The sequence below is a fragment of the Staurois parvus genome, unplaced genomic scaffold, assembly GCF_062004578.1.
Source record: "Staurois parvus isolate SC_StPar_1 unplaced genomic scaffold, SC_StPar_1.0 ptg000900l, whole genome shotgun sequence".
Taxonomy (NCBI): domain Eukaryota; kingdom Metazoa; phylum Chordata; class Amphibia; order Anura; family Ranidae; genus Staurois; species Staurois parvus.
In genome coordinates this window covers 104,191-130,884 of record NW_028318696.1, presented here as the reverse complement: position 1 = coordinate 130,884, position 26,694 = coordinate 104,191, and the positions used below count along the sequence as shown (strand labels likewise).

The window sequence follows — 26,694 nt, the reverse complement described above, 5'->3', positions numbered from 1 at the left end:
TCGGATTTTAGAAGACGTCTATATTCGTTATATTTTATTCTAGTCTTTTCTATTCTACATTATTCTTTTCTTTTCTGTTCTCTTCTATTTTTTTATATTGTATTCTTTTCTGTTCTATCCTATGCAATTCTGTTCCTTTATATTCTATTCTATTCTTTTATTTTTGCAGGCAGTATGGTGGCTAAATGGTTAGCACTTCCGCCTAGCAATACTAGGGTCATTGGTTCAAATCCCAGCCACGGCACCACCTGTCTAGAGCTTGCATGCTCTCCCTGTGCCTCCATGGGTTTCCTCTCACATTCCAAAGCCATGCTGATAGGTGAATTGACTCCTGTCTAAATTGGCCCTAGTATGTGTATGTATAAATGTAACTTAGGGACCTTAGATTGTACGCCCCTTGAGGGTTAGGGACTGATGTGAATGTACAATGTGCATAAAATTGACAGCACTTTATTAAGTACCTGAAATAAAGAAAAAAAATACATATTCTATTATTTTATATTTTATATTATTCTATTCTAGTCTGTTTTATTCTATTCTTTTCTATTCTCTTTTCTTTTATATTGTATTCTATTCTTTTCTATTATATCCTATTCCTTTATATTCTATTCTTTATTTTCTCTTCTGTTTTATTCTATTCTTTTCTATTTTCTATTATTCTATTCCATTCTAGTCGGTTTTAGTCTGTTCTTTTTTATTCTATTCTACTTTATTATTTTCTTTTCTCTATTCTTTTCTATTCTGTTCTATGCAATTCTATTCCTTTATATTCTATTCTGTTCTATTCTTTTATGTTCTCTTCTTTCTGTTTTATTCTATTCTTTTCTGTTTTCTATTATATTCCATTCTAGTCTGTTTTATTCTGTTCTTTTCTATTCTATTCTACTTTATTCTTTTCTTTCTCTTCTATTCTTTTATATTGTATTCTATTCTTTTCTATTCTGTTCTATGCAATTATATTCCTTTATATTCTATTCTGTTCTATTCTTTTATGTTCTCTTCTGTTTTATTCTATTCTTTTCTGTTTTCTATTATATTCCATTCTAGTCTGTTTTATTCTGTTCTTTTCTATTCTATTCTACTTTATTCTTTTCTATTCTTTTATTTTCTCTTCTATTCTGTTTTATTCTATTCTTTTCTATTTTCTATTATTCTATTCCATTCTAGTCTGTTATTCTTTTCTATTCTATTCCATTCTATTCTACTCTTTTTAGCAGTCTAAGTAGGAATAGTCATCTTATTTCACTTGTATACCTTGCTGTATTTATTGCAATATGTTCCTCTTAGATTGTAAGCTCCCAGGATCAGGCCCTCCTAACCCTCTTGTATTGAACTGTATTGTTGCTGTATTGTCTCCCGTTATATTGTAAAGCGCTGAGCAAACTAGTGGTGCGATATAAATCCTGTATAATAATAATAAGTTTCCATTTCAAATTCATTTTTCAATTTTAATTCATATTCAAATTTGAATATTTCGTTTCATTATCATTTATTTCAGATTTGTTGAAATTTGTTACTATTGTGATTCAGAAATTCAGATACATCCGAATAACGAAAATTTCGTCTGAACTTCAATTGGTAACAAAACGAATGGCACATGTTTAGTCATTAGTTAGATACGGTATGGCATGACCGGAGGTAATGGGGCGTACAGTTCCTTGTGCTCCTGGCCAGGCTACATGTGGCTCTTCTCCTACCTCCCTTGGATACGAAGCACATGGTTTGAGAAAACACACAATAAACCTGCATGTGAACACGCGAAAAATGTAAGTAAACAGAAGTGTAAAGTCATCCTTCGGGTGTTCTCTGAGTATATCCAAGCAGATGGGTAACATTCTTTTCTGCATCTAGGAAACCAATGTTGTGGCATCAAGTGTAGAGAAGTTGAATGGGGAATTCTGTGTGGTTCCTCCTCCCACCCTCGTCTCAATACCCAGCCACGTCCCCTGCTATTCTGCATGTCGCCGTCAGTCCCAGCCTCTCCTCTGGGCTGTCAGGTTAGTGGATGATTTGGGGGTTTGTTCTGGGAAGAGGTGGGGGGGTCATGGATAGTCCCTGTGCTACTACTGCAGAATCCAAGGTGTGGCTCCTGGCATTAACCCCCAAGGCCAATCCCTGCCACCCTCTGGGCATCCTCCAGCCGTGCTCCTCGAGATCACAATGCCACTGGAAGATGTAAGGAGCTAATGAATGGTTTGCATTGCAGGCAGCACTAGGTAATTGCTCTGCTATGCTAATGCTTCTTATTGTTGCTGGGAAACTCGGCTGTTTGTTTAGATGGACGGCAGCTGCTGCAGAACCTCTTTTTCTGTGTATCAGAGACAGTCCTGTCATTGTCTGAATATGAAGATGGTAATGCATGTGACTGCCATGTAATTCAGGACCTCCAGGGTGAAGCGGCTGTTGCCTATTTGGTGAAGGCATCGATCTATCAGGAGATGTTACTCCCATAGCCGCTCGCCTACCGGGCACTCCCCCCCCCCCCCCCTCCTGCCCAGGCCAATTTTGAATGACAATTGCGCAGTCATGCAACACTGTACCCATATGACATTTTTCTAATTTTTTTCCCACAAACAGAGCTTTCTTTTGGTGGTATTTAATCGCCGCTGGGTGTTTTATATTTTGCACTATAAACAAAACGAGCAAAAAATGTGAAAAAAAAAAAGTTTCTTTGTCTATTATAAAACTTTGCAAACAGGTAATTTTTCTCCTTCACTGATGTGCGTTGATGAGGCGGCACTGATAGGCAGCACTGATGGGCACTGATAGGTGGCACTGATGGGCACTGATAGGCGGCACTGATGGGCACTGATAGGCGGCACTGATGGGGTGGCATGGATAGGCAGCACTGATGGGCACTGATAGGCAGCACTGATTAGGTAGCACTGATGAGGTGGCACTGGTGAGCATTGATGAGGAGGCACTGATGATAAAGCACTGATAGGCAGCACTGATGGGCACTAATAGGTGGCACTGATTGGCACTGATAGGCGGCACTGATAGGTGGCACTGATGGGCACTCATAGGTGGCACCGATGAGGTGGCATGGATAGGCAGCACTGATGGGCACTGATAGGCAGCACTGATTAGGTGGTACTGATGAGGAGGCACTGGTGAGGATTGATGAGGAGGCACTGATGATAATGCACTGATAGGCAGCACTGATGGGCACTGATAGGTAGCACTGATAGGCGGCACTTACTGATGGCAATGACAGACAGCCCAGCCTGGAGGCACTACTGAGCACTGATAGGTGGTATTGCTGGGGGCACTGATTGGTGGCACTGCTGGGCACTGGTGGATAACACTGCTGGATACTGGTGGGTGGCACTGCTGGGTGGCACTGATCATCAGAGCACTGATGATCAGTGCCAATCTCCTCTGTGACAGCTGTTGGTTATCGGCAGTACTTTCCTCACGCCGTGACAGCGTGAGGAAAGTGCTACCGATGACAGGTAACTGTATTAGGTGGCACTGATGAGGTGGCACTGATGAGCATTGATGAGGAGGCACTGATGATAATGCACTGATAGGCAGCACTGATGGGCACTGATAGGCGGCACTTACTGACGGCAATGACAGACAGCCCAGCCTGGAGGCACTACTGAGCACTGATGGGTGGTATTGCTGGGGGCACTGATTGGTGGCACTGCTGGGCACTGGTGGATGGCACTGCTGGATACTGGTGGGTGGCACTGCTGGGTGGCACTGATCATCAGAGCACTGATGACCAGTGCCGATCTCCTCTGTGACAGCTGTCGGTTATCGGCAGTACTTTCCTCACGCTGTGACAGCGTGTGGAAAGTGCTCCCGATGACAGGGAACTCTATTTACTCCGTGATCTACTGTGTCATTGGACACAATTGATCTCTGAACGTACTGTCAGTTACCGCTCTCTGCTCTTCCCTTCCAGTGCTCACTGGAGCAATGGGCTGGGGAGGGGGCTTTAGAAAGAGCCAGCTGTCAATCAGGCAGCTGGGTGGATCCCGACAATATGGCCGGGATCCTTCGAGAGCCTGGAGTGGCTCTGTGATGTCAGCTCATCCCATAGGAGAAGTATGAAGTACAGAAAAAGTTGGCCATACTTCTCTTTTAAAACTTAGATAAGCTTTACTAAGACAAAATAATGTCCAGAATAGCTGAAAATAGCTTCCATATTCCTAACACCCATTGCACATGTAAATAAAAGACATACCCCCCCCCCAGAGCAGCATTAAACCCAAAACATATAACACTGTGACATATTGTCACCTACCGATCGCTAGATGTGGTGGCTGCATTTGTTTTCCTTTTTAGGCTTTCCTCCCTCTGTTTTCACCTCATGATCTGGCCAGTAACACACCTTGTGTATTAGATGAAGTATCACAGGGGGCACCTTTGGACAGCAGCATTGTCAGTCTGTGGGGAGGGGAGAGTTATATGTACTAGCAGATTTAGATACACTAACAAATTGATGCCAAACTCCTTTATAAGCAGTTACAGCAAACTGTTTTTTTTTCTTCTGAAATAAAGGTTTTACATAAATTAAGAAAAGTTGAACACTGTAAGCACCCCTGCCAGTGTTAAATGGTTTGTCTCATCTCTGTAACTGAAAACCTTTCTGCAGAGCTTGTTCTTTTGAAAAACAACAGACTACCCAGCCAGGTCACCAGATGAAAATAGAAGAAAGTCTAAAAAAAAAAAAAAAATGAATGCAGCCATCACATCTAAGAAATGGTAATGATATAATAAATGTTTAATACCACTTTAAAGCAGACCTCCCACCCCATCCAATTGAATTGAATACAGCTTAGCAGTCTAAGTGCAAAATGCATTACATTTAGCTTTGGTTACTTGTCTTTCCTTGTATTGTAATTGCAGTTTCTTTGGTGTGTTTACTCCTGTGGATAGGAACCCATCTTTTAAACGCTCGTCTTTAGCAGCTGGCGCACCTATGATGTCATGCCTGATCGTGGTCCTACACTGTATCTAGCTTTGGTATGTTGAATGGCACACCAGGGTTGGATCTAGACTATCTGATCTGGGAGTGTAGTATAAAAGGTCAGGGGGCATAATGACAACAATGTAACAGAGATGCCATCGGTATTCCCCATTCTCTCAGCGTGTTTCTTTAGCACAACTGGGAAATAATGTCTGACCGGTAGTGCAGAAGTGGTGCAGGAGTGAACAGGGAATGCTAGTATGTATTATGCTGTCATTCAATTAGGATAATTATATAGAACCTGTGTCCCCTTATATCAAGTGCCCCTATCAGAGTCCACCCTTCATTAGGGGGTCTTCATCATTGTTCTTCTTAGCATCTGGTGTCCACATCAAAGAGCCCCCTTGCATCAACTGTCTGGATCAGAGTACCTCTTTACACCAACTGTCCTCATCAGACCCCCCTTACGTCAATTGTCCCTATCGGAGCTCCCCTTACATCAATTGCCCCATTAGAACAGCTATTACATTGACTGTCCTCATCTGAGCCACCCTAATATCAACTGTCCCTGTCAGTCCCCCCCTTACATCAGCTGTCTTTTCTGTCCCCATCAGAGCCGCCCCCCTTATATCAACTGTCCCCATCAATGTCCCCCTTACATCAACTGTCCCCCTCAGAGTGCCCCCTTTCATCAACTGTCCCACTCAGAGTGCCCCCTTACATCAACTGTCCCCCTCAGAGTGCCCCCTTTCATCAACTGTCCCCCTCAGAGTGCCCCCTTTCATCAACTGTCCCCCTCAAAGTGCCCCCTTTCATCAACTGTCCCCCTCAGAGTGCCCCCTTACATCAACTGTCCCCCTCAGAGTGCCCCCTTACATCAACTTTCCCCATCAGAGCCCCCTTACATCAACTGTCCTTATCAGAGTCCCCCATACATCAATTCCCCATCAATGTCCCCCTTACATCAACTGTCCCCCTCAGAGTGCCCCCTTACATCAACTGTCCCCCTCAGAGTGCCCCCTTACATCAACTTTCCCCATCAGAGCCCCCTTACATCAACTGTCCTTATTAGAGTCCCCCTTACATCAATTCCCCCTCAGAGTCCCCCTTACATCAACTGTCCACCTCAGAGTGCCCCTTTTCATCAACTGTCCCCCTCAGAGTGCCCCCTTTCATTACCTGTCCCCCTCAGAGTGCCCCCTTTCATCAACTGTCCAGCTCAGAGTTCCCCCTTACATCAACTGTCCCCATCAGAGCCCCCCTTACATCAACTGTCCCCATCAGAGCCCCCCTTACATCAACTGTCCTTATCAGAGTCCCCCTTACATCAATTCCCCCTCAGAGTCCCCCTTACATCAACTGTCCCCATCAGAGCCCCCCTTACACCAACTGTCCTTATCATAGTCCCCTTTACATCAATTCCCCCTCAGAGTCCCCATTACATCAACTGTCCCCCTCAGAATGCCCCCTTTCATCAACTGTCCCCCTCAGAGTGCCCCCTTTCATCAACTGTCCAGCTCAGAGTTCCCCCTTACATCAACTGTCCCCATCAGAGCCCCCCATACATCAACTGTCCCCATCAGAGTCCACCTTACATCAACTGTCCTTATCAGAGCCCCCCTTACATCAACTGTCCTTATCAGAGTCCCCCTTACATCAATTCCCCCTCAGAGTCCCCCTTACATCAACTCTCCCCATCAAAATTCCCCTTACATCACTTGTCCCCATCAGAGTGCCTCATGGATCAGCGGATGCACTCTTAGAGACCTGGGGGGGAAACAACTAAAATCTGGGTGGGCACAGATCTGGGCCTATGGCAAACGGATCTCATATGGCGCCAGCACATGCACAGTAGGAGATCCCTGGATCTAGTATGGTGCATGCGCTGTACAAAAGCTGCAAACAAGATCCAGCTCCAAAAAAGTGTGTTTTAACCAAAAATGCTTGGGCTGAATGGTGTTTGGCATATGCATGAAAAGATGCATCCACCATGGATTTTAGTTTTTTTTTGAGGGTCCACTTTAGTTTCACCTTCTCTTTTGACTGCAATGCATTTTGCCAAAATAGCAAAATTTCGATGAAATCTCCTAAAATAAGTTTTAAGGTAATGAAAATTTTCAATTTTGTTTTTTCTTCAGGTGACTGGAACTTTAGGAGCCACTGTTGGGTTAATGAGAGGACTGATAAGGAAGTAGAAGGTGGAGAAGGTCCACCTGTGATTGGGAGCTCCACTGCTGGCCCGGCCCTGTGATTCTATTCTGATTTGTCTGTTCCACCCTAAGTAAGCATGTTATTTGAACTAGATTGACCCAGAAAAGAGGGATTGAGTGTTTTTACGGGGGGGTGTTTTTGTTTGCTGCCAATAAGCCTTCTGAGTTAGCAGTTTTTATAAACTCAAAAAAGATTAAAAAAAATGCTGGATGAAAAATTCTGATAATAGCGTTTTTGTGCCAGCTTGTAGTAGTGTTTAGAAGTGATTGCATTACTCTTTTTACAGTGCATGAAGAAAAAAAAAGCTGTTAGGAGCATTTTAGTAGAGCTTAGGAGTGTTCAGTGTTTTTTCTGCTGAGAAAACGCTCCCAAAAACTCTGCAAAAACACAACTTTTTTTCTTCTGCTCCTAAATGCTGAAGCTTGAAAAACGCTTTTAGCATACAATAATATGCATGGACACATAGGATAACACTATTATCTTGTAGGAAAAGTAAAAAAAATGCTCATAATAGTTTCTAGGAGCTTAAAAAAATGCTAGTGTGCATGGGGCCTTTAGTAGAAAAAAAAGCCTAACACTATCCATTCTTAAAGGATAAGTTCACCTTTTAGAAAAATAATAAATGCACATATTTTTGCAGGTAAAATAATGTGAAGTTATTTTTTTTTTTTACAAAGCCTGCAAAGTATTGCACAATCAGTGTATTGTGGATGCAATCTCAGGCCCCTGCTCTTCCTCCAGCTTTCTGGCCATACCCAGGGGTGTATTTACCACAAGGCATTTGCCTAGGGCGGCATTTTTCAAGGGGGCAGCACCCCGCCAAGAAAAAGGGACATATGCGGCATGGGGACCAGGTGGGATCCGAAAAGGGCTGCTTGATAGTGAATACAGAGCCCGACTCTCATTCCCGGGGAGCCGTGAAGGTGAGTGTCTCTCTGTTGCAAGGGGGGTGGTTGTTAGTGGAAGGCTCTCTGGTGGGGGGGGGGCAGGGGTGTTGTTGGACAATGTCAGGCTCTCTCCTGGGGAGGGGGGGGAGGGGGTCTGGTGTTGGTGGGTGTCAGGCTATCTCTGCCGGGGGGGCATCTTAAATACACCCCTGGCCATACCCCCCATACAGGCAGTCAGAAAGCTGGAGGAAGATTCAATGGACCACGAGTGTGCTGATAAATGACTGAAAGTCCATTGAGACCTTCAAGCCATCTGCCACAATGGAAGATGGGACTTTCCACTCCCATGCTATGATCACAAAAAATAATTTTACCCCTTATGGTTTAAATATAGAATGGGACATACTTTACACCTATATACATTACACTATATCAGGCTGCATACTTGTAGGGAATACACAATAAGCACTTTTAATTTCATGACATCACAGGACATGTAAATTGCACATCATTATTTGTATATTAAAGTATTTATATCATTTGTATAAATAGTATTTTATAAATCATAAATCCTCTTTAGTGTCAGTGACTTTTTACAAATATATTCTTCAATATAATACTCCCATAATCTGATTAATAATCGCCGTGTACCTCCAAATAAAGCCGTGTACCTCCAAAAAATAAAACTAGATAGTGTATTATCCTCAATATATAAGTGATTAAATCATATATACATATGTGAAAAATTGTGCACACTCAAAAAAACATGAAATAGTGAGGCACTCCATGTACACTCCAGTATAAACACTTCTCCGTGGACACTCCATGGACACTTCTATGTGGCTAAAGTAAATACCCTTACCTAAATATGTGATAAAAAGCCTGCTAAGAGAATAATCCAGTGGGTCATCAATCATCAGGATTATCCCACAAACATTATACCAAATGCCGGGTTATCCCATACTTCCAAATCATGTCGTAGTATTTCCCAGAGCCATCCATAGGCACTCATTCATAGAAAGAGAAATAGCCATATAATGTAGTATTTCAAATTAATAAGATCCAAGCTTTATTGAGTATACTTGCATTAAATTAAGTATAAAATCGCATGTATTCCCAATTCCCATCTCACGAGCAGCTTCCTGGAATTCCAATAGCGATATAACCTCAATTAAGATGGCCGCTCCGCCACTTCCGGTCACCGTGCAACGTCCAACGTCACGACCCTTCACGCGTTTCGTCACTTCCTGACTTCCTCATAAGGCTCACTGTATCTTCAAGAAAAAATAATTTGGATGGCTTCACTCTGACCATGAAAGCCACCTTTATTCTAGGATATCCTTAACCACTTCCAGACCGGACACTTTTACCCCCTTCCTGACCAGGGCAATTTTCAGCTTTCAGCGCTATCACATTTTGAATGACAATTGCACGGTCATGCAACACTGTACCCAAATGAATTTTTTATAATTTTTTTGACACAGATAAAAGCTTTATTTTGGTGGTATTTATTCACTGCTGGGATTTTTATTTTTTTTGCTATGTAAATGAAAAATTCCCAAAATTTTGAAAAAAAGTGTTTTTTTTAATAAAATTTTGCAAATAAATAATATTTCATCATAAATCTTTGCCAAAATGTATTCCGTTATCTTTTTAGTAAAAAAAAAATCCAAATTAGTTTATAACCTTCTCTTCTCTTCAGGGAAGCCTACCCCACCCCCTGCTAACTTGCCGACCTCCTCCACTCTTCCTACCACTCCATCCCCCACAGCTATCTCCTCCTGTGCCACCACCCCCTCCCTCCTAGATTGTAAGCTCGAAAGAGCAGGGCCCTCAATCCCCTCATGTTTTGCATTGTATTGGTATTGTTCTGTCACATGTTCTGTCCCCCTTTGTAATGTACAGCGCTGAGCGAACTATTGGCGCTTTATAAATACTGTATAATAATAATAATAATAATAATAACCAAAAATTATAATTTTTAAACATTTTTTTTTACATTTTTATTTTATTTTTTTATATTATTTTTTATTTTATTTTATTTTTTTTACATACTGTCACCCTAGCAGTACAGTGTCACCATGGTGACACTGTACTACTTGTGGGGGGTGATGAAGATTTTTTTTTTTTACACTGATTGCTTTTACACCCTTATAGGATGTAAAAGCAATCATTTCTCTTTCTCTATGTCTGCATTCTTGCACTCATTGAGAAGTACTGAGTGAGCTGTGATTGGTCACAGCTTGTCACATGGTACAAGGCTGTTGTGAATAGCCTTGTATCATGTGACCTCTCTGATCATTCACAGATTTCACACGTAGTAAGCAATGATGTCACAAGTGACATCTTGCTTACTACTTTGCATGTGATCACTGATTGGCCAATCAGTGAGCACATGATCGGGACCTCGTACAGAGGTCCCGTCCGACGATCATGTGTTTCACTGTGTCCGGAGGACACAGCGGGCACTGGATCGTGGTGCTGCGCGCTCCCAGGGAGCACGCACAAGCAGGGTGCGGGGAGGCCGTTTATAAACAGCCACCCGACCCTGCACTGCCACCGTCCGGCCGTTTATATGCAATGGCCGGTCGGGAGGTGGTTAAAATGACAAGCAATAGCATAGAAACAGCAGTGGAAGGCTGATGCGTTTTGCGCCTATTTCAGCATTTAATCACAAACTCTTTGCTCCTCCCATGAACTTCCAGATTTAAGCCGTATTTCTGCACTTTCTGTTTTGCCAGATTATTGTGCTATCTCCAGCCAGTACCTTGCTCCTTTGCATACCTGCAGCTCTCCTTCTCTTCACTACCACTCGTTACTGAGCTTTGGCTTGTCCCTCAACTATGTTTCTGCTTGATCCCAACCTGCAACCACTTGTTTACCGACTTTTGACTTGGTTTTCTCCCCACCTGGTAGGGCTATCCTGAGGACTGTGACCTGGTACTAACATGCAGCAAAACCCATCTCCTCTATCAGGCGCTCTGATGAATACCGGTTAGTGCTTGGGCCCAGCACCTTGGGTAAGCCAGAGTCATCCACCAGAGTGACCTGCTTGTATACCTTTCCTGTGGTCAGTGGGAGCCTCTCCACTGCTATAGCTACTGATCTCAGAGCCTGACCCCTGACTGTGACAACTCTTCATGTATCTCACTAATACCTGCCATCGATTTGTCCTTGTGCACTAGGTGATTTAATATTAGCAATGGAAGAACCTTGACCAGTTCTTTATGAGAGTATCTATGTCAGTCAGTGTTTCTCAACTCCAGTCCTCATGGACCCCCAACAGGTCATGTTTTCAGGATTTCCCTCAGATGAAACAGCTGTGGTAATTACTAAGGCAGTGAAACTGATCAAATCACCTGTGCAAAATAATGGAAATCCTGAAAACATGACCTGTTGCGGGTCCATGAGGACTGGAGTTGAGAAACACTGCTATAAGTGGATCTGATGATGGTCTTATTATGTTCATCCTCATTACATAATTACTGGGGTTGACTATAGTATAGTTGACTAGAGTAAAGTGCAATTTTTTCCGAGTACATGTTTAGGTATTATTGAAGTGTTCACTTTAAAGTATATGTACATGTTAACAATAATTTATTTTCTCCTTTTTGGTCTGGTAAATATACCATTGAATGTATCTATCTATCATGTACCTGGTGTTAGAGGCCAATGGAGAGAGGGCTTCCCTTGCGGCTAGGTTCCACACTCCCCTGAGAGTGGGACAGCGGGAATCAGGCCCAAAGTGGTACAGGTCACCTGTAGGAGTGCTCGTTGGTGGTCCACCCAGGAGCACAGCTGATGCAATGAGATGGGATCTGCAGACAGGTGATGCCTGTGCAAGGTATGCAAGCCTTTCGGGAAACAGAGGATCACAAGATAGCCAGTTCAAAGCCAAGGTCGGGTACCAGGTGGAAATCAGAGCAGACGTAGTCAGATAGGATAGACAAGGTCATACACAGAGGAGCGAGAGTATCCATTAGCCAAGCCGATGTCAGATCAGGGGTTAACCTCTTGCCGACCGCGCACAGCCGAATGACGGCTTCATCGCGGCCGGCCAGTTCTGAGTGGACGTCATATGACGTCCTCTCAGAACGCGCTCTCCTGCGCGCCCCAGGGGGCGCGCACCCGGCGATCTCCGTGATCGCTGTGTCCTACGCCACAGCTGATCACGTGATGTGGTGAAAGGCCGATCCCACCGGCCTTTTACCACGTGATCAGCGGTGTCCAATGACACGCTGATCACAGGGAAATGCAAGTGCCGGTTCTCGGCTGCACTTTCCTCACGCTGTCAGATCGTGAGGAAAGTACTGCCGAGAACCGGCAGTTGTCAGAGCGGGGATCGGCACCGATCATCAGGGCACTGATGATCAGTGCCCTGATGATCGGTGCCCAGCAGTGACACCCGCAAGTTCCGCCCAGCAGTGCGCCCACTAGCCCCACCCACCCGTGCCCAGCAGTGCACCCACCTGTGCCTAGCAGTGCCCCCACCTGTGCCCAGCAGTGCACCCACCTGTGCCACTCTGCAGTGCCACCTACCTGTGCCCAGAAGTGCCACCTACATGTGCCAGCAGTGCCACCCACCTGTGCCCACCCACCTGTGCCCACCAGTGCCACCCACCTGTGCCCACCAGTGCCACCCACCTGTGCCCACCCACCAGTGCTGCCCCCCAGTGCCGCCCACCAGTGCAGCCCAGCAGTGCTGCCAGTCAGTGCCACCAGTCAGTGCCCAGGGGTTGTGCCAGTCAGTGCCGCCAGTCAGTGCCCAGAAGTGATGCCAGTCAGTGCCGTCTATCAGTACCAATCATCAGTGTCACCTATCAGTGCCGCCTATCAGTGCTGCATATCAGTGCCGCCTATCCGTGACCCCTAATTAGTGCTGTCTATCAGTGCCGCCTATCCGTGCCACCTCATTAGTACTGCCTATCAGTGCCCTTTAGTGCTGCATATCAGTGCCCATCAGTGCCGCCTATCAGTGCCCATCAGTGCCGCCTCATCAACGCAAATCAGTGAAGGAGAAAAAATACCTGTTTGAAAATTTTTATAAAAGAAACAAATAAACTTTTTTTTTTTTTTCAAATTTTTTGCACTTTTTTTAATTTATAGCGCAAAAAGTAAAGCGCCCAGTGGCGATTAAATACCACCAAAAGAAAGCTCTATTTGTGAGAAAAAAATGATCAAAATTTCATATAGGTACAATGTTGCATGACCGCGCAATTGTCAATCAAAGTGCGGCAGCGCTGAAAGCTGAAAATTGGCCTGGTAAGGAAGGGGGTATAAGTGCCTGGTAGGCAAGTGGTTAAGCAGAGAAGACAGGTCCAAGAGCAAGCCGAGTCAGTATCAGGAAATTAGAGATCACAATAGCACAGGAACAAGGTACTGGGAAGCCAGAGATCAACCAGCACCTAAGAGTAGGGCAGGGCTTCCTTATAAAGGCTGTTTGGAGCCAAATTTAAGCTGATGTGAACTTCTGCGGCCATGCAAGGTACTGGCAGAGGTGCCAGGTCTCCTAACACCTCTGCCGAGGGCAGAGCCCTGACACTATCTGTTTGATTAAATGCAAATATTCCTATTGACCCAGCAAAAATAACTTCCACTGCACCCTCTAGTGTTCTCTCAAATTCGGTTATTGACTCTACCCAGGTCACCTCTGTGGTCTAGAGTGGAGATGTGCACAATGGAAAAATTTGTTTCGTTACAGATTCAGCCAGTAAGTAAATCATTTTTTATCATGTTAGAATGATTGATTTGTTTTTGGCATTAAATAAAGAAAAAATTCTCTTGCACTGCCAAACCTAATATGATAAACTAAGAGTGGCTGCAAACACCAAATTGCATTCCCACAACACTAAAAAATAAATATAGATTTTGGAAGGAAGTGTGGTGGCATCATTTCTGGTCGAATGGCGGCTGCCATCTTGGTACACCTGTTGCTTTGTATTTTATTACCAATGCTTGTATGGGCCTGCTGGCCTGATTTTAAAAGTTGAGTATTCTATACCTGGTGTTTATACATTAAACATGGATGTATTACACTATGACATGTCCTTTGATGTTTTTTTGAACATGGATTTCTGATGAGAAATTGCGGAAGGAGCCAGTAAAGTACGCTTACAGAGGAAAGCTGGTTGGATTTCGGGTTGACATTAACCATTTCCATACAGGGCACTTTTACCCCCTTCCCTACCAGGCCATTTTTCAGGTTTCAGCGCTCTCACACTTTGAATGACAATTGCGCGGTCATACAACATTGTACCCAACTAAAATTTTATCATTTTCTTCACACAACTAGAGCTTTATTTTGGTGGTATTTAATCACCGCTGGGGTTTTTATTTTTTACTAAATTAACAAAAAAAGTCCGAAAATTTTGAAAAAAAAAAACACGTTTTTCTTTGTTTCGGTTATAAAAGTTTACAAATAAACAATCGTTCTTCATAAATTTAGGCCAAGATGTATTCTGCTACATGTCTTTGGTGAAAATAACCCAAATTAGGATGTATTTTTTAGTTTGTAGGAAAGTTATAGAGTTCACAAACTATGGAATAGATCTGAAAATTGATCAATCCTGAAGTACTGACAGCCAATCTAATTTCTTGAGGTCCAAGAATGTCAGAACAGTACAGATATCCCCCAAATGTCAGGACAGTACAGATATCCCCAAATGTCAGAACAGTACAGATATCCCCCAAATGTCAGGACAGTACAGATATCCCCCAAATGTCAGGACAGTACAGATATCCCCAAATGTCAGAACAGTACAGATATCCCCCAAATGTCAGGACAGTACAGATATCCCCCAAATGTCAGGACAGTACAGATATCCCCAAATGTCAGGACAGTACAGATATCCCCAAATGTCAGAACAGTACAGATATCCCCCAAATGTCAGGACAGTACAGATATCCCCAAATGTCAGAACAGTACAGATATCCCCCAAATGTCAGAACAGTACAGATATCCCCCAAATGTCAGAACAGTACAGATATCCCCCAAATGTCAGGACAGTACAGATATCCCCAAATGTCAGAACAGTACAGATATCCCCCAAATGACCACTTTTTGCAAAGTAGACAGTCTGACGTGCTTCATAACAGGCATGGCGGGTTTTTTGAAGTTGTATTTTTTTGTCATAATTTTTCGGAAAATTAAAATATTTTTTTAAAAATTCAGATTTTTTTTTTACATACTGTCACCAGTGCAGTACAGAGTCATCATATAACTGGCATGGTGGTGATCAGGGACACTGACTGGTGACAGTATGAAAAAAAAAAAATTACATTTTTATTATTTTTAATTTTTTATTACATTTTTTTTCTTTTTGTTAAGATTTTTTTTTCACATTTCACTTTGACCAAAGTAGTACAATGTTACCATAGTAACATTGTACTACTTTGGGGAAGTGATCAGTATTTTTTTTTTCTACACAATTTTCTTATAGCAAAGAATTACTGCAGTACAGATCTTGATTTTTACTACATTTACAGACATTTATTTACAATCACTGGGTTGAGGACTCAGCTGGGTGTTTATTATACAACATTTTCTTTTATAGTTATCAGTATTATTATTTTTATTTATGCCTTGATAGATAGAGATAGATAAAACTCGGATTGTCTATTTGCACATACTGTATGTTGAAGTTTCACTTATTGATTTGTTCATATTTGGTATTGACCAGCAGGGCATCTAGTCTGTTTGGATATTTTCATTTACTTGTGTTTGGTTATTCTCTAGGTATGCACTGATAGCACCTTAGTTAGGGGCTCTGTCAGGTGTTTACTTTTGCTTTATGGTTTGGTTTAGGGAGTAGCGCAGCACTATTTATTCATTTGTTTTTGGCATTAGTTTTGTATATTCAAATTTGTTTTGTATATTCCTTGTTTTGAATCGATTAGTTTTTTCAGAAGTTATTTGGAAAGAGTCACTATATTTTTTTAATGTGTTCATGAATATGTTAATTCATTAGTTTGGAACAATGTTTTTTCAAATTCATTTGTGATGATTTAGAGATTCATATGGATCCACCTCCATCCAACCTAAATACAAGAAGTAGGAATCCTCTTATTTCACTTTTTTTACCTTGCTATATCTAATGCAATATGTTTCCATTTAATATGTATATATTTTTTTTTTATAATGTAAAAAGAATCGGCTGATTATCCAAGAGTCAAAGACTACCATGCCGCTCTCATTTGAATAAAACAAAAGGATTCGAATCAATTTGGATCATTCTTCATGTCATTATATTATTTTGATATGTTATATGCTTCAAACATTTAACAAAAGGCCCAAACTATCACATCATGTCATCTGAATGAAATGAATGAATTTGTTGTTTTCTTTTATAATTTTAGAATTCAATTTGTAAGGAAATGAATTGCGCATGTCTAGTCTAGAGAAAATTCTTCCCCGCTGTGAACGTCAACATCTGTTTAGCGGCGTTTGCATACCGCTTTTATGCACGTTTATGCTTAGAAGTGTTTTTTTAAAGATAACCTTCCAAAATGCCCAGAATGCACTAAAGAACAGTAAAAAATGTACTATTTGAGAGAAATAGAGAGGGCAGAAGCAGAGAGAGTAGTATTTGTTAAGGTTAGCTTTTTTTTTTGTGGTGTTTGGATGTGTTCCAGCTCATTTCTGTGCAGAAATTATTGCAGCAATGTCTAACATATTTTATTTCAAGAAGTACCTCAAAGTATAGTGTACCGGGTCCATTTGAATACAAGGAAAACGCTTTGCATGCATTTTTCATGATGAAAAAAGGTTCTGGACAGCATCTGGAAATGGAAGAGTTAAATTTGCTTTTAGCTGCGTTTACAGGCATTTGGCGTTTGAAACGCTGATAAAATCTACTCCTGAACGCAAGTTTGGTGCGTTAAAAAAAACGACTGTGAACTCAACTGCCTGTAAATGACTGTAAACGACAATGTGTACATGAACACATAGGAAAACATTAGGGAGAGTTCAGGGGCTGCTGAAAAAAACGCAGAAAAGATCCTAAATGTCAGTTTATCAGCTGCAGTGTACTTGGAGCCTAACAGAAAAATTAACTAAATAAAACTGCATATACAGAACTCTAGGGAATACACACATGGTTTTTCTTTCATTCAACCAATGGGTTGAAAGAAAAAAACTGATAGATCTCCCCTGCTATGCTATTGTTTTCTGACAGTGGGTAAAATCCCCCCCACCTTTTTAGGATACACCGATCAGCACTGCAACCATTGGTTGCATGTGCTAATCAAATGCAAGTTTTCCATCAGGGCTGTTTGACAGAGGCCATTTGTTAGATTGTACATACATGCCAAAATTTGTCCGATTCCTGCTGAACCGGCTGAATTTCAGAACATGTTTACCCAACTTTGATCCACGTTTGATCCAGTAGAAGGCAAAAAAAACCCTGATCCATAATCCAATTTTGCTCTAACAGGGAAAAAAATTCCTTTGCGATCCTCACAGGCAATTGGATGCTCCCAGGATTAACAATCTTAAGCTACACTACAGTGAATGAGCCCTAGAATAATAAATGTTTTATTGGCAGGATCACCAGGTGAAAAATAAAGAGCTTGCAAAAACAAACAAACACAGCCACCATATCTAAGGACTGATGATCTTCATATATTCACTTTCTGTTCTTAGGTTTAGATACACTTTAAGCCCCCGGTCACATCCGGTGCAACTTGCCATACGATTTGCAAATTGCATGCCAAGTCGCACCCTATTGTCTGCTATTAGAGTGGTCATATTGGTGCGATTCCAACTTGGTCCTGCCGAACTGAATTTTAAAGTAGTACATGCGCTAATGTTGTTGCTATTTGCATAGACCTCTGTGTCAGATGTCTTGCAAATCGCAATGAAATCGGCAGGTCACCCGATTTTGAAATCGTACGACTTCACTGTAAGTCGCACAATTTCAAAATTGGCTTTGATGTGACCGGGGGGTAAAGCTGAATTCCAGTCAATCGGCTGAATATACAACTGTTTAACTTGCCAAAGAATTTGTAATTTTGTTTACCTGGTCTTCTGATTTGGACATTCAATAGTTGGTGACCTCATTCTACTGCAGGCAACACCGCTTAGTCCCTAACCTTCACCCAGCCTGAGACTGGACAAGGAAGGCGATGTAATATGTAATGATTAACCCGCGCCTAGGACAATCAAATCAACAATACACAACCGACAATGAATACAAGCATTAGATAAACCTGTTAATAGGCTGCTGCTTCTATACAGGTAAAACCTGATCAATTCAAATAATCCACATAAGAGCGCTGCCTAAATGTGATGAAACTACGCATAAATGCAACTCATCAAAACAACTTTATAGTGAAAAATAATGTCCTTAGTGCCAATAATAAGTGCAGGTGCTTCTCCTCAGAATCAATATGTGATTCGTGCTTTGTGCGCCCCTCCTGTGTGCCCACCGACTCACCAGATGTATTTGACTCTCATAATGAAACTAGAGTCATACACACTTTGGTGGGGCATGTGGAGTTCCTGCTGGGTCTTGTAGTCCTCCTGATTTTAAATGAAGCTTATCATCCTCAATCATTCCATCATAAAGTAGGATATATGCATGCAAAGAATGGAAAAGGCATCCGAATAGTGTGATTCCATTTATTGAATAAAATTACATACACTGGTATTACACTCACATGTCTCTAAAATAAAATGAACGCTGGCTTGGAAAGCAATGCAGCCCCTTGTGCACTTCAAACACCAGTATGATGTCACCACGGTCCGTACCCAACGTGTTTCGCCCCTTCCACTGGGCGTTCTCAGAGATGATGGTTCTGAGGACGCCCAGTGGGAGGGGCGAAACGTGTTAGATACGGACCGTGGTGACCGTGGTGACGTCATACCGGTGTTTGAAGTGCACAAGGGGCTGCATTGCCTTCCAAGTCAGCGTTCAGACCAGAGACTGACAGTCCCAGCTTTCTGCTCAGTGCAAAGGGAGAGAACTGATCGCTCAGTTCTCAACCTTACTAGGCCGGAGACTGACAGTCCCAGCTTTCTGCTCAGTGCAAAGGGAGAGAACTGAGAGATCAGCTGTGCCTGATCGCTCAGTTCTCAACCTTACTAGGCCGGAGACTGACAGTCCCAGCTTTCTGCTCAGAGCAGAGGGAGAGAACTGAACGATCAGCTGTGCCTGATCGCTCAGTTCTCAACCTTAGAGCCAGCGGGGGACAGATGCAGCATCGAATCGACGCCGCATCTACTTAGGTAATTATAATAAAAAAAATAAATCTTTAACTTCTTTTTTAAATATTCTAAGAAATTAAAGCCAAACACCAGCTCTCACTTTTATAACCAGTTAGAGCAAACATTTTTTTTTCTATTGGAATAAAGGTTTTACATAAATAAAAGCTGATCATTGTAACCAGCGCTGCCAGTGGTAAATGGTTTGTCTCATCCATGTAAACTGATAGTCTGCTGGAGAGCTTGAGCTTTGAGAAACAATATACATGCTGGCTGGATCACCAGATGAAAATAGAAGAAAAAAAAAGGAAAACTAATGCAGCCATCCCATCTAAGAATTGGTATACTGCAATATAATAAATGTTTGCTGGATTTAATACGCTTTAAAGTTTTTTTCCATTTTTGCAGTCCAATTTGACAAAATCCCACAATGTTTGTGTTCCCTTTCACACAAACTTTTTTTAATATCTCTAGAAAACAGATGTGCTTGTCCCTTTTAAATAATACCAAAATTTCATGTCGCTTGAAAACAATTCATGTAAATATACGTGAAATCAAGTAATAAATAATCCGTATACTCCAAACATTCACTAAAACCTCATAACCAAAAATTCATGTGTAAACAAAAAAAATTAATACTTTCCTAAGAACATATATCCAGTCCAAAAATATTTTTGTGCAAATATATGTATGAATTTAATCACCCAAACCAATCCAAAATATGAAAAGTCCCAGATCCAGTGATAAAAGAGATCAGTGCTAAGAAAAATCAATCAAGGCAATCCAGTGCTAAACTTCAACACTCATGCAAAACAGCTTTCCAAATGCAAACATCTTACACACAGAGATCTAGACGTGCTTCTGGATGTAAAAGGTAGGTAACTCCACCAGCCTTCTCAGGACTCCATCCATCTCCTAGTGTTCAAGGACGAGTTACTCCAATTTCACATACCATTCAGTCATATGCACCTGTTAAGAAATAGGAGAAGCTTCATAGTTCAGTAGACTCTGATCAAGTTATTTTTTATTTAAAAGGTGTTTATTTTGCTTTATGAAACACAAACAAAAAAACAGAACAAGGAAGAGACAAATAATAACAGGACTTAAGACTAAAATATCCAAGAATAAGGAAACATAATACAGAAAAGGAGATACCAAACATCAAACTATCGTAGGCAAGAAACCCAATACATATGACAAAGGATAATCACGAGACAACATAACATAACAGATAAGCAGTCAGAACATACAAAAGCAGCCAAACACATACAACAGTCACAAACAAGCACAAACACCCGCACCATCAACTCCATTACAAATCAGAGGAAATCAGTAGCATGTAAAATCCGGCCACTCAAACCATAGAACCCTGTGACAATCTGCTATATCTAGCCAAGCCTGCCAAATTTTTGTAAATTTTTTGGGACAGGCCCGTCCTTTATAGATCAGCTTATATTGGGGCAGTACCAGAATAACCATGTGATAAAATTGGTATATAGAGGGCGGAGTATCATTCTTCCAATTCAGCAAAACAAGTTTTCTACCATAAAACAGAAGCAAACATAGCAATATCTTAGAGTGAGTGTGTAGGACAAAATCATTCAATATACCCAACAGGCCAACGTCTGGGGTATGTGGCACTGGCAAATTCAAGGTTACATAAAAAAAAAACAGAGTTCCTGTCAGTATGAAGCAAGGTCCGGACAGGGCCAAAAATTGTGCAACAGACCAGCACCCTCAAGGACACAACGGGACATGAGGATGCCGATCCAAAGCTCATATGAGCCAGCCAGGTCGGGGTATAGTGAAGATGATGTATGAATTTAAATTGAATAAACCTGTCAGCAATACTGATAAGATCTTGAAAACATTTTTAGATCAAATATCCCACAAGTCTCTAATTGAAGTATTTGTCTGCTGAGGTTACTACCCCACCAATGAGTGCAATATTTTTCAATTGCTATCAATTTCAGTGGAGCAGGATCCTTTATTGTGACATTGCAAATAATACTTAGAGAGACTATGTCCCCTGAATCCATTACGGATATTGGTAAGATGCTCTCCAGTTTTTACACTCAGTGCCCATGTGCTCTTCCCCACATATTGCAGACCACACGGACACTGAAGGAGGTAAACAACACCTCTAGTGGGGCAGGTGGTGAATAGCAGATTTCTTAAAAGTAGCTGGAGAAGAAAAAAGTGCTGTTCAGGCGATCTTACAATTCCTACATACACGTTTGGGTTACACTGATTATTTGAGTATTGATCTCATGTATATTTAAATTAATTGTTTTTATCCATATGAAATTGTGCTATTAATCATTTAAAGAGACAAGCACACCTGTTTTATAGAGATTATTTATCAGGTCCAGTGTTCAGACTAGTTTTGGTGCAGCTGCTCTGGTTGGCCTAAGTGCAACTTTACCATTTACTTTACCATTTATACATATATTTTTTTAAATATTTCTTAACTTTTAGATGTTTCACAGAAGAAGGTCTCATGTATGACTTAAAGGATTGTCGAACAGGATCATATTGAGTCTGTCCTAAGGACAGGGTGAACTCCCTCTCATTTAAAATATAGTGGAGAAACCCAGCAACTAAACCTTTAACCCTTTCTTAAGAAAGGCAGAGTTCAAATCTAGTTACAATCGATAAAATAAATAAATATGTGATGCCGCGCCCTCTATGTGAACAGGTGTCTAAGTGTTGGTAGCAGTATTGATCAAACAATAAAAAATATAAATCAAATTGCAATAATAAATATGGGATTTTCAAATATATCAACAGATATTCAGCTAATAGAAGTAAGTCCAGCCAAGTTTAAAGTCTCTTCATGAGATTAATATACTCAAAGTAAAAATACTCACACTTTGCAATCAGTCTGTAAAAGTAAGTGTTAGTTAGAAGAGCAAAGGGTTACCCTGATGTAACACTCTGTAGAGAGCTGAGTGGATTAATCATCTCTTCACTCTTTAATATGTTACTGTGAGTATGTATGGGATGTAGATACTTCCTTCTTTGGGCTTTCCTTTCCTGGATGTACTGCTGTGAGCGAGTATGGGATATGGATCCTCCCTTCCTTATGCTGTATATTCCATCTCCGCATATATACCGGGAATAAAGAGAAAGGGATAGTGCCTTATCCTCGATAAAACCATAAATCTTTATTTGTGCCTTAGTATGCACTCACATTGTTTAAAACTTAGGAAGATACCAGTGAAATAGCGGTGTGACCAGCCTGAGCGGCATTTGGACACACACTGCCTATACTCGCCGTTCAAAGGAGTCAGGTACGTGGTAATGTCGGTGCCCCTCCCTCCGGACCTTACTTTTACAGACTGATTGCAAAGTGTGAGTATTTTTACTTTGAGTATAATAATCTCATGAAGAGACTTTAAACTTGGCTGGACTTCTATTAGCTGAATATCTGTTGATATATTTGAAAATCCCATATTTATTATTGCAATTTGATATATATTTTTTATTGTTTGATCAATACTGCTACCAACACTTAGACACTTGTTCACATAGAGGGCTCGGCACCACATATGTATTTATTTTGTTCTAATACACATATATGAGAATGTAAAGAGGAGCCAGCGAACTCACTTTGTAGCAATATATAGTTTTCACATTATATATATATATATATATATATATATATATATAGTTTTTATTCTATATATATAATATATTTCCAGTGGCTCACAGGCAATTTCACTTTTTTAGTTACAATTGATACTGAAGATTTGCCTGCACAGTAGTCAGGGTTAATAAAGGCAAACATATCTGCCTGGCCTTCTCATAAGCAAAGAAAACTAAGTAGAATTATACAGTACTGGAGGGTCCAGAATAGTACATCTAAAAAAGGTAAACTGCAGGATTTCATTTTTTTTTCTTATGCTATGTGAATGGGGACATGTGACACACATACAGTCAGGTCCCTAAATATTGGGACATCGACACAATTCTAACATTTTTGGCTGTATACACCACCACAATGTATTTGAAATGAAACAAACAAGATGTGCTTTAACTGCAGACTGTCAGCTTTAATTTATTTACATCCAAATTAGGTGAACGCTGTAGGAATTACAACAGTTTGCATATGTGCCTCCCACTTGTTAAGGGACCAAAAGTAATGGGACAGAATAATAATCATAAATCAAACTTTCACTTTTTAATACTTGGTTGCAAATCCTTTGCAGTCAATTACAGCCTGAAGTCTGGAACGCATAGACATCACCAGACGCTGGGTTTCATCCCTGGTGATGCTCTGCCAGGCCTCTACTGCAACTGTCTTCAGTTCCTGCTTGTTCTTGGGGCATTTTCCCTTCAGTTTTGTCTTCAGCAAGTGAAATGCATGCTCAATCAGATTCAGGTCAGGTGATTGACTTGGCCATTGCATAACATTCCACTTCTTTCCCTTAAAAAACTCATTGGTTGCTTTTGCAGTATGCTTTGGGTCATTGTCCATCTGCACTGTGAAGCGGCGTCCAATGAGTTCTGAAGCATTTGGCTGAATATGAGCAGATAATATTGCCCGAAACACTTAAGAATTCATCCTGCTGCTTTTGTCAGCAGTCACATCATCAATAAATACAAAAGAACCAGTTCCATTGGCAGCCATCCATGCCCACGCCATGACACTAACACCACCATGCTTCACTGATGAGGTGGTATGCTTAGGATCATGAGCAGTTCCTTTCCTTCTCCATACTCTTCTCTTCCCATCACTCTGGTACAAGTTGATCTTGGTCTCATCTGTCCATAGGATATTGTTCCAGAACTGTGAAGGCTTTTTTAGATGTCATTTGGCAAACTCTAATCTGGCCTTCCTGTTTTTGAGGCTCACCAATGGTTTACATCTTGTGGTGAACCCTCTGTATTCACTCTGGTGAAGTGTTCTCTTGATTGTTGACTTTGACACACATACACCTACCTCCTGGAGAGTGTTCTTGATCTGGCCAACTGTTGTGAAGGGTGTTTTCTTCACCAGGGAAAGAATTCTTTGGTCATCCACCACAGTTGTTTTCTGTGGTCTTCCGGGTCTTTTGGTGTTGCTGAGCTCACCGGTGCGATCCTTCTTTTTAAGAATGTTCCAAACAGTTGTTTTGGCCACGCCTAATGTTTTTGCTATCTCTCTGATGGGTTTGTTTTGTTTTTTCAGCCTAATGATGGCTTGCTTCACTGATAGTGACAGCTCTTTGGATCTCATCTTGAGAGTTGACAGCAACAGATTTCAAATGCAAATAGCACACTTGAAATGAACTCTGGACCTTTTATCTGCTCATTGTAATTGGGATAATGAGGGAATAACACACACCTGGCCATGGAACAGCTGAGAAGCCAATTGTCCCATTACTTTTGGTCTCTTAACAAGTGGGAGGCACATATGCAAACTGTTGTAATTCCTACACCGTTCACCTGATTTGGATGTAAATACCCTCAAATTAAAGCTGACAGTCTGCAGTTAAAGCACATCTTGTTTGTTTCATTTCAAATCTATTGTGGTGGTGTATAGAGCCAAAAATGATAGAATTGTGTCGATGTCCCAATATTTATGGACCTGACTGTACATTTTGATTCTGTTTAACATTTATTTTTTGTTTTTCTTTTGTTTTTTTTCTAGATCCCATCATGATGAGGAGACTAAATGCTTGCCGACTTACAAAACTAGTTGTGGCTGTTACATTATTGTGTTTCTTTGCTCTATATCAAGGACAAAGTGCCATCTTGGACAGTTTGCACTGGTTTTACCACAGCTGGACTCTGCATTCCTTCTCTCACAGGATTATTATCTTGAACTCTTCATCTTCCACCACTGGCCATCCCATGGCTCCTCCATACCCTTACCCATATAAATTCTTGATTAACCAGCCAGAGAAATGCCAGGGCTGGACTCCATTCTTGGTCCTCTTGGTGACTGCTGAGAGCAACGATATGATATCTAGAAACATAATACGTGAAACTTGGGGGGATCTAAGCAACTACAAAGACATTGCTATCATAAGACTTTTCCTGGTTGGGCAGCCACCTGTAATGACAAGTGCTGTACAAAGACTGCTAGAGGAGGAGAATGCTAGGTATGGCGACATTGTACAACAAGACTTTCATGACACTTATACTAATTTAACTCTAAAAATCCTAATGGGGATGGAGTGGGTAGCAAAATTCTGTCCCAATGCCAGCTATGTAATGAAGCTAGACAATGATGTGTTTCTCAATGTGAACTACCTCGTCCATCATCTTTTACACCCGGAACTTCCAGCTCGTCAAAATTATTTGACTGGATTTCTAGTCTGTTATACGGGACCTATAAGAGACAAAATGAGCAAATGGTACGTACCAGAGGAACTTTACCCTGGAGACACCTATCCACCTTACCCTTCTGGTCCTGGTTATGTGTTCTCAGGGGACATGGCAACAAAGATCTATCAGGTGGCTCAGGGAATCCCTATTATTAACATTGAAGATGCCTATATAGGATTGTGTTTGTATAGACTGAACATTCCACCCACCAGGTCACCAAAAAACATGTTTCATGGAGAAAAGATTGATTATAATCCCCACACGTTTTGCAGTGTTGTCATAGTTCACCATTATGAGAGAGAGAATTTACAAAATGTATGGTTGGACTTCTGGGATAAAAAGACATGGACTTGCTAAATAACCAAAGACAAAACTAAGGAAGGAAGGAGAAATGCCTTCTAACCATAAGTCCTCCAAAAACAGACACCTGCACGTTTGAGGATTGAATTTGATAATCAGTCTACTTGGTCTGGAGGATAGGTGGAGACCAATTTGATCAAGAAGCAAGCTTCTTCAAGAGGCCTTTTAACACTTTTGTTCATACAAAGCCGCTCATTTGATTTTATCTTAAAGTGGACCTGTGACCTGACTATGGACATTAAAGTTGTTTACATATTTTAAACAATCATTAAAGGAGCTTTAAAATCAGTCATTCTTGGCCTCTGTAGCTGTAGGCACACAACATTAGAGGCACTGCAATTACAGCTGTCTTCCTGTGGTAGAAGGACTTGGCAGCCTGCTAGCCTTCTAATGTACAGAAAAAGCAGGTGCTGTAAGAGTTCAGAAACCAATTGTCTGTTGTGATGTTTAAGGATGATTTACTTCACAGTACGTACATATTCAGAGATCATTGCTTCTCAAAGCAATCTAGCTTAAGTAGTTTGTGCCCCAACCCCCCACCCCCCCTTCCTTTGCCAGGTTTAGCCTAGGGTGGGTGTAAAGCTGTGGAATACTTATCTAATTCCTTGCTCCTGCAAGCTTTTCCCCTGCTGAACAGCTTGTTCCATGAAGCCTTACCTTTTCCCTGGTTGTGCAGCTTCCCCTTCTCTGACAGCATGTACAATACAGGACCGGAAATTGACAGCCCACCCATATTTCTGGTGGGAAATTGAGGAAAAAAATCAGAATTCTAATGCTGTATAGCACACCTCTCTAAACTA

General features: G+C 41.3%; 1 protein-coding gene across 1 annotated transcript; it reads left to right on the top strand.

Annotated features, from left to right (window-relative positions):
• Window positions 1-1,874: 1,874 nt before the first annotated feature.
• On the top strand, window positions 1,875-26,182 carry LOC149442221 (beta-1,3-galactosyltransferase 2-like). Its single transcript, XM_089656329.1, has 3 exons — window positions 1,875-1,997; window positions 7,060-7,202; window positions 24,855-26,182. The coding sequence occupies exon 3, from the start codon at window positions 24,863-24,865 to the stop codon at window positions 25,889-25,891; it is 1,029 nt and encodes a 342-aa protein (XP_089512455.1). The 5' UTR covers window positions 1,875-1,997; window positions 7,060-7,202; window positions 24,855-24,862; the 3' UTR covers window positions 25,892-26,182.
• Window positions 26,183-26,694: the final 512 nt, after the last annotated feature.

What these genes read in the sequence shown, in the direction of transcription:
- LOC149442221 (XM_089656329.1), top strand. Translation starts at nt 24,863, where the DNA reads ATGATGAGGAGACTAAATGCTTGCCGACTTACAAAACTAGTTGTGGCT.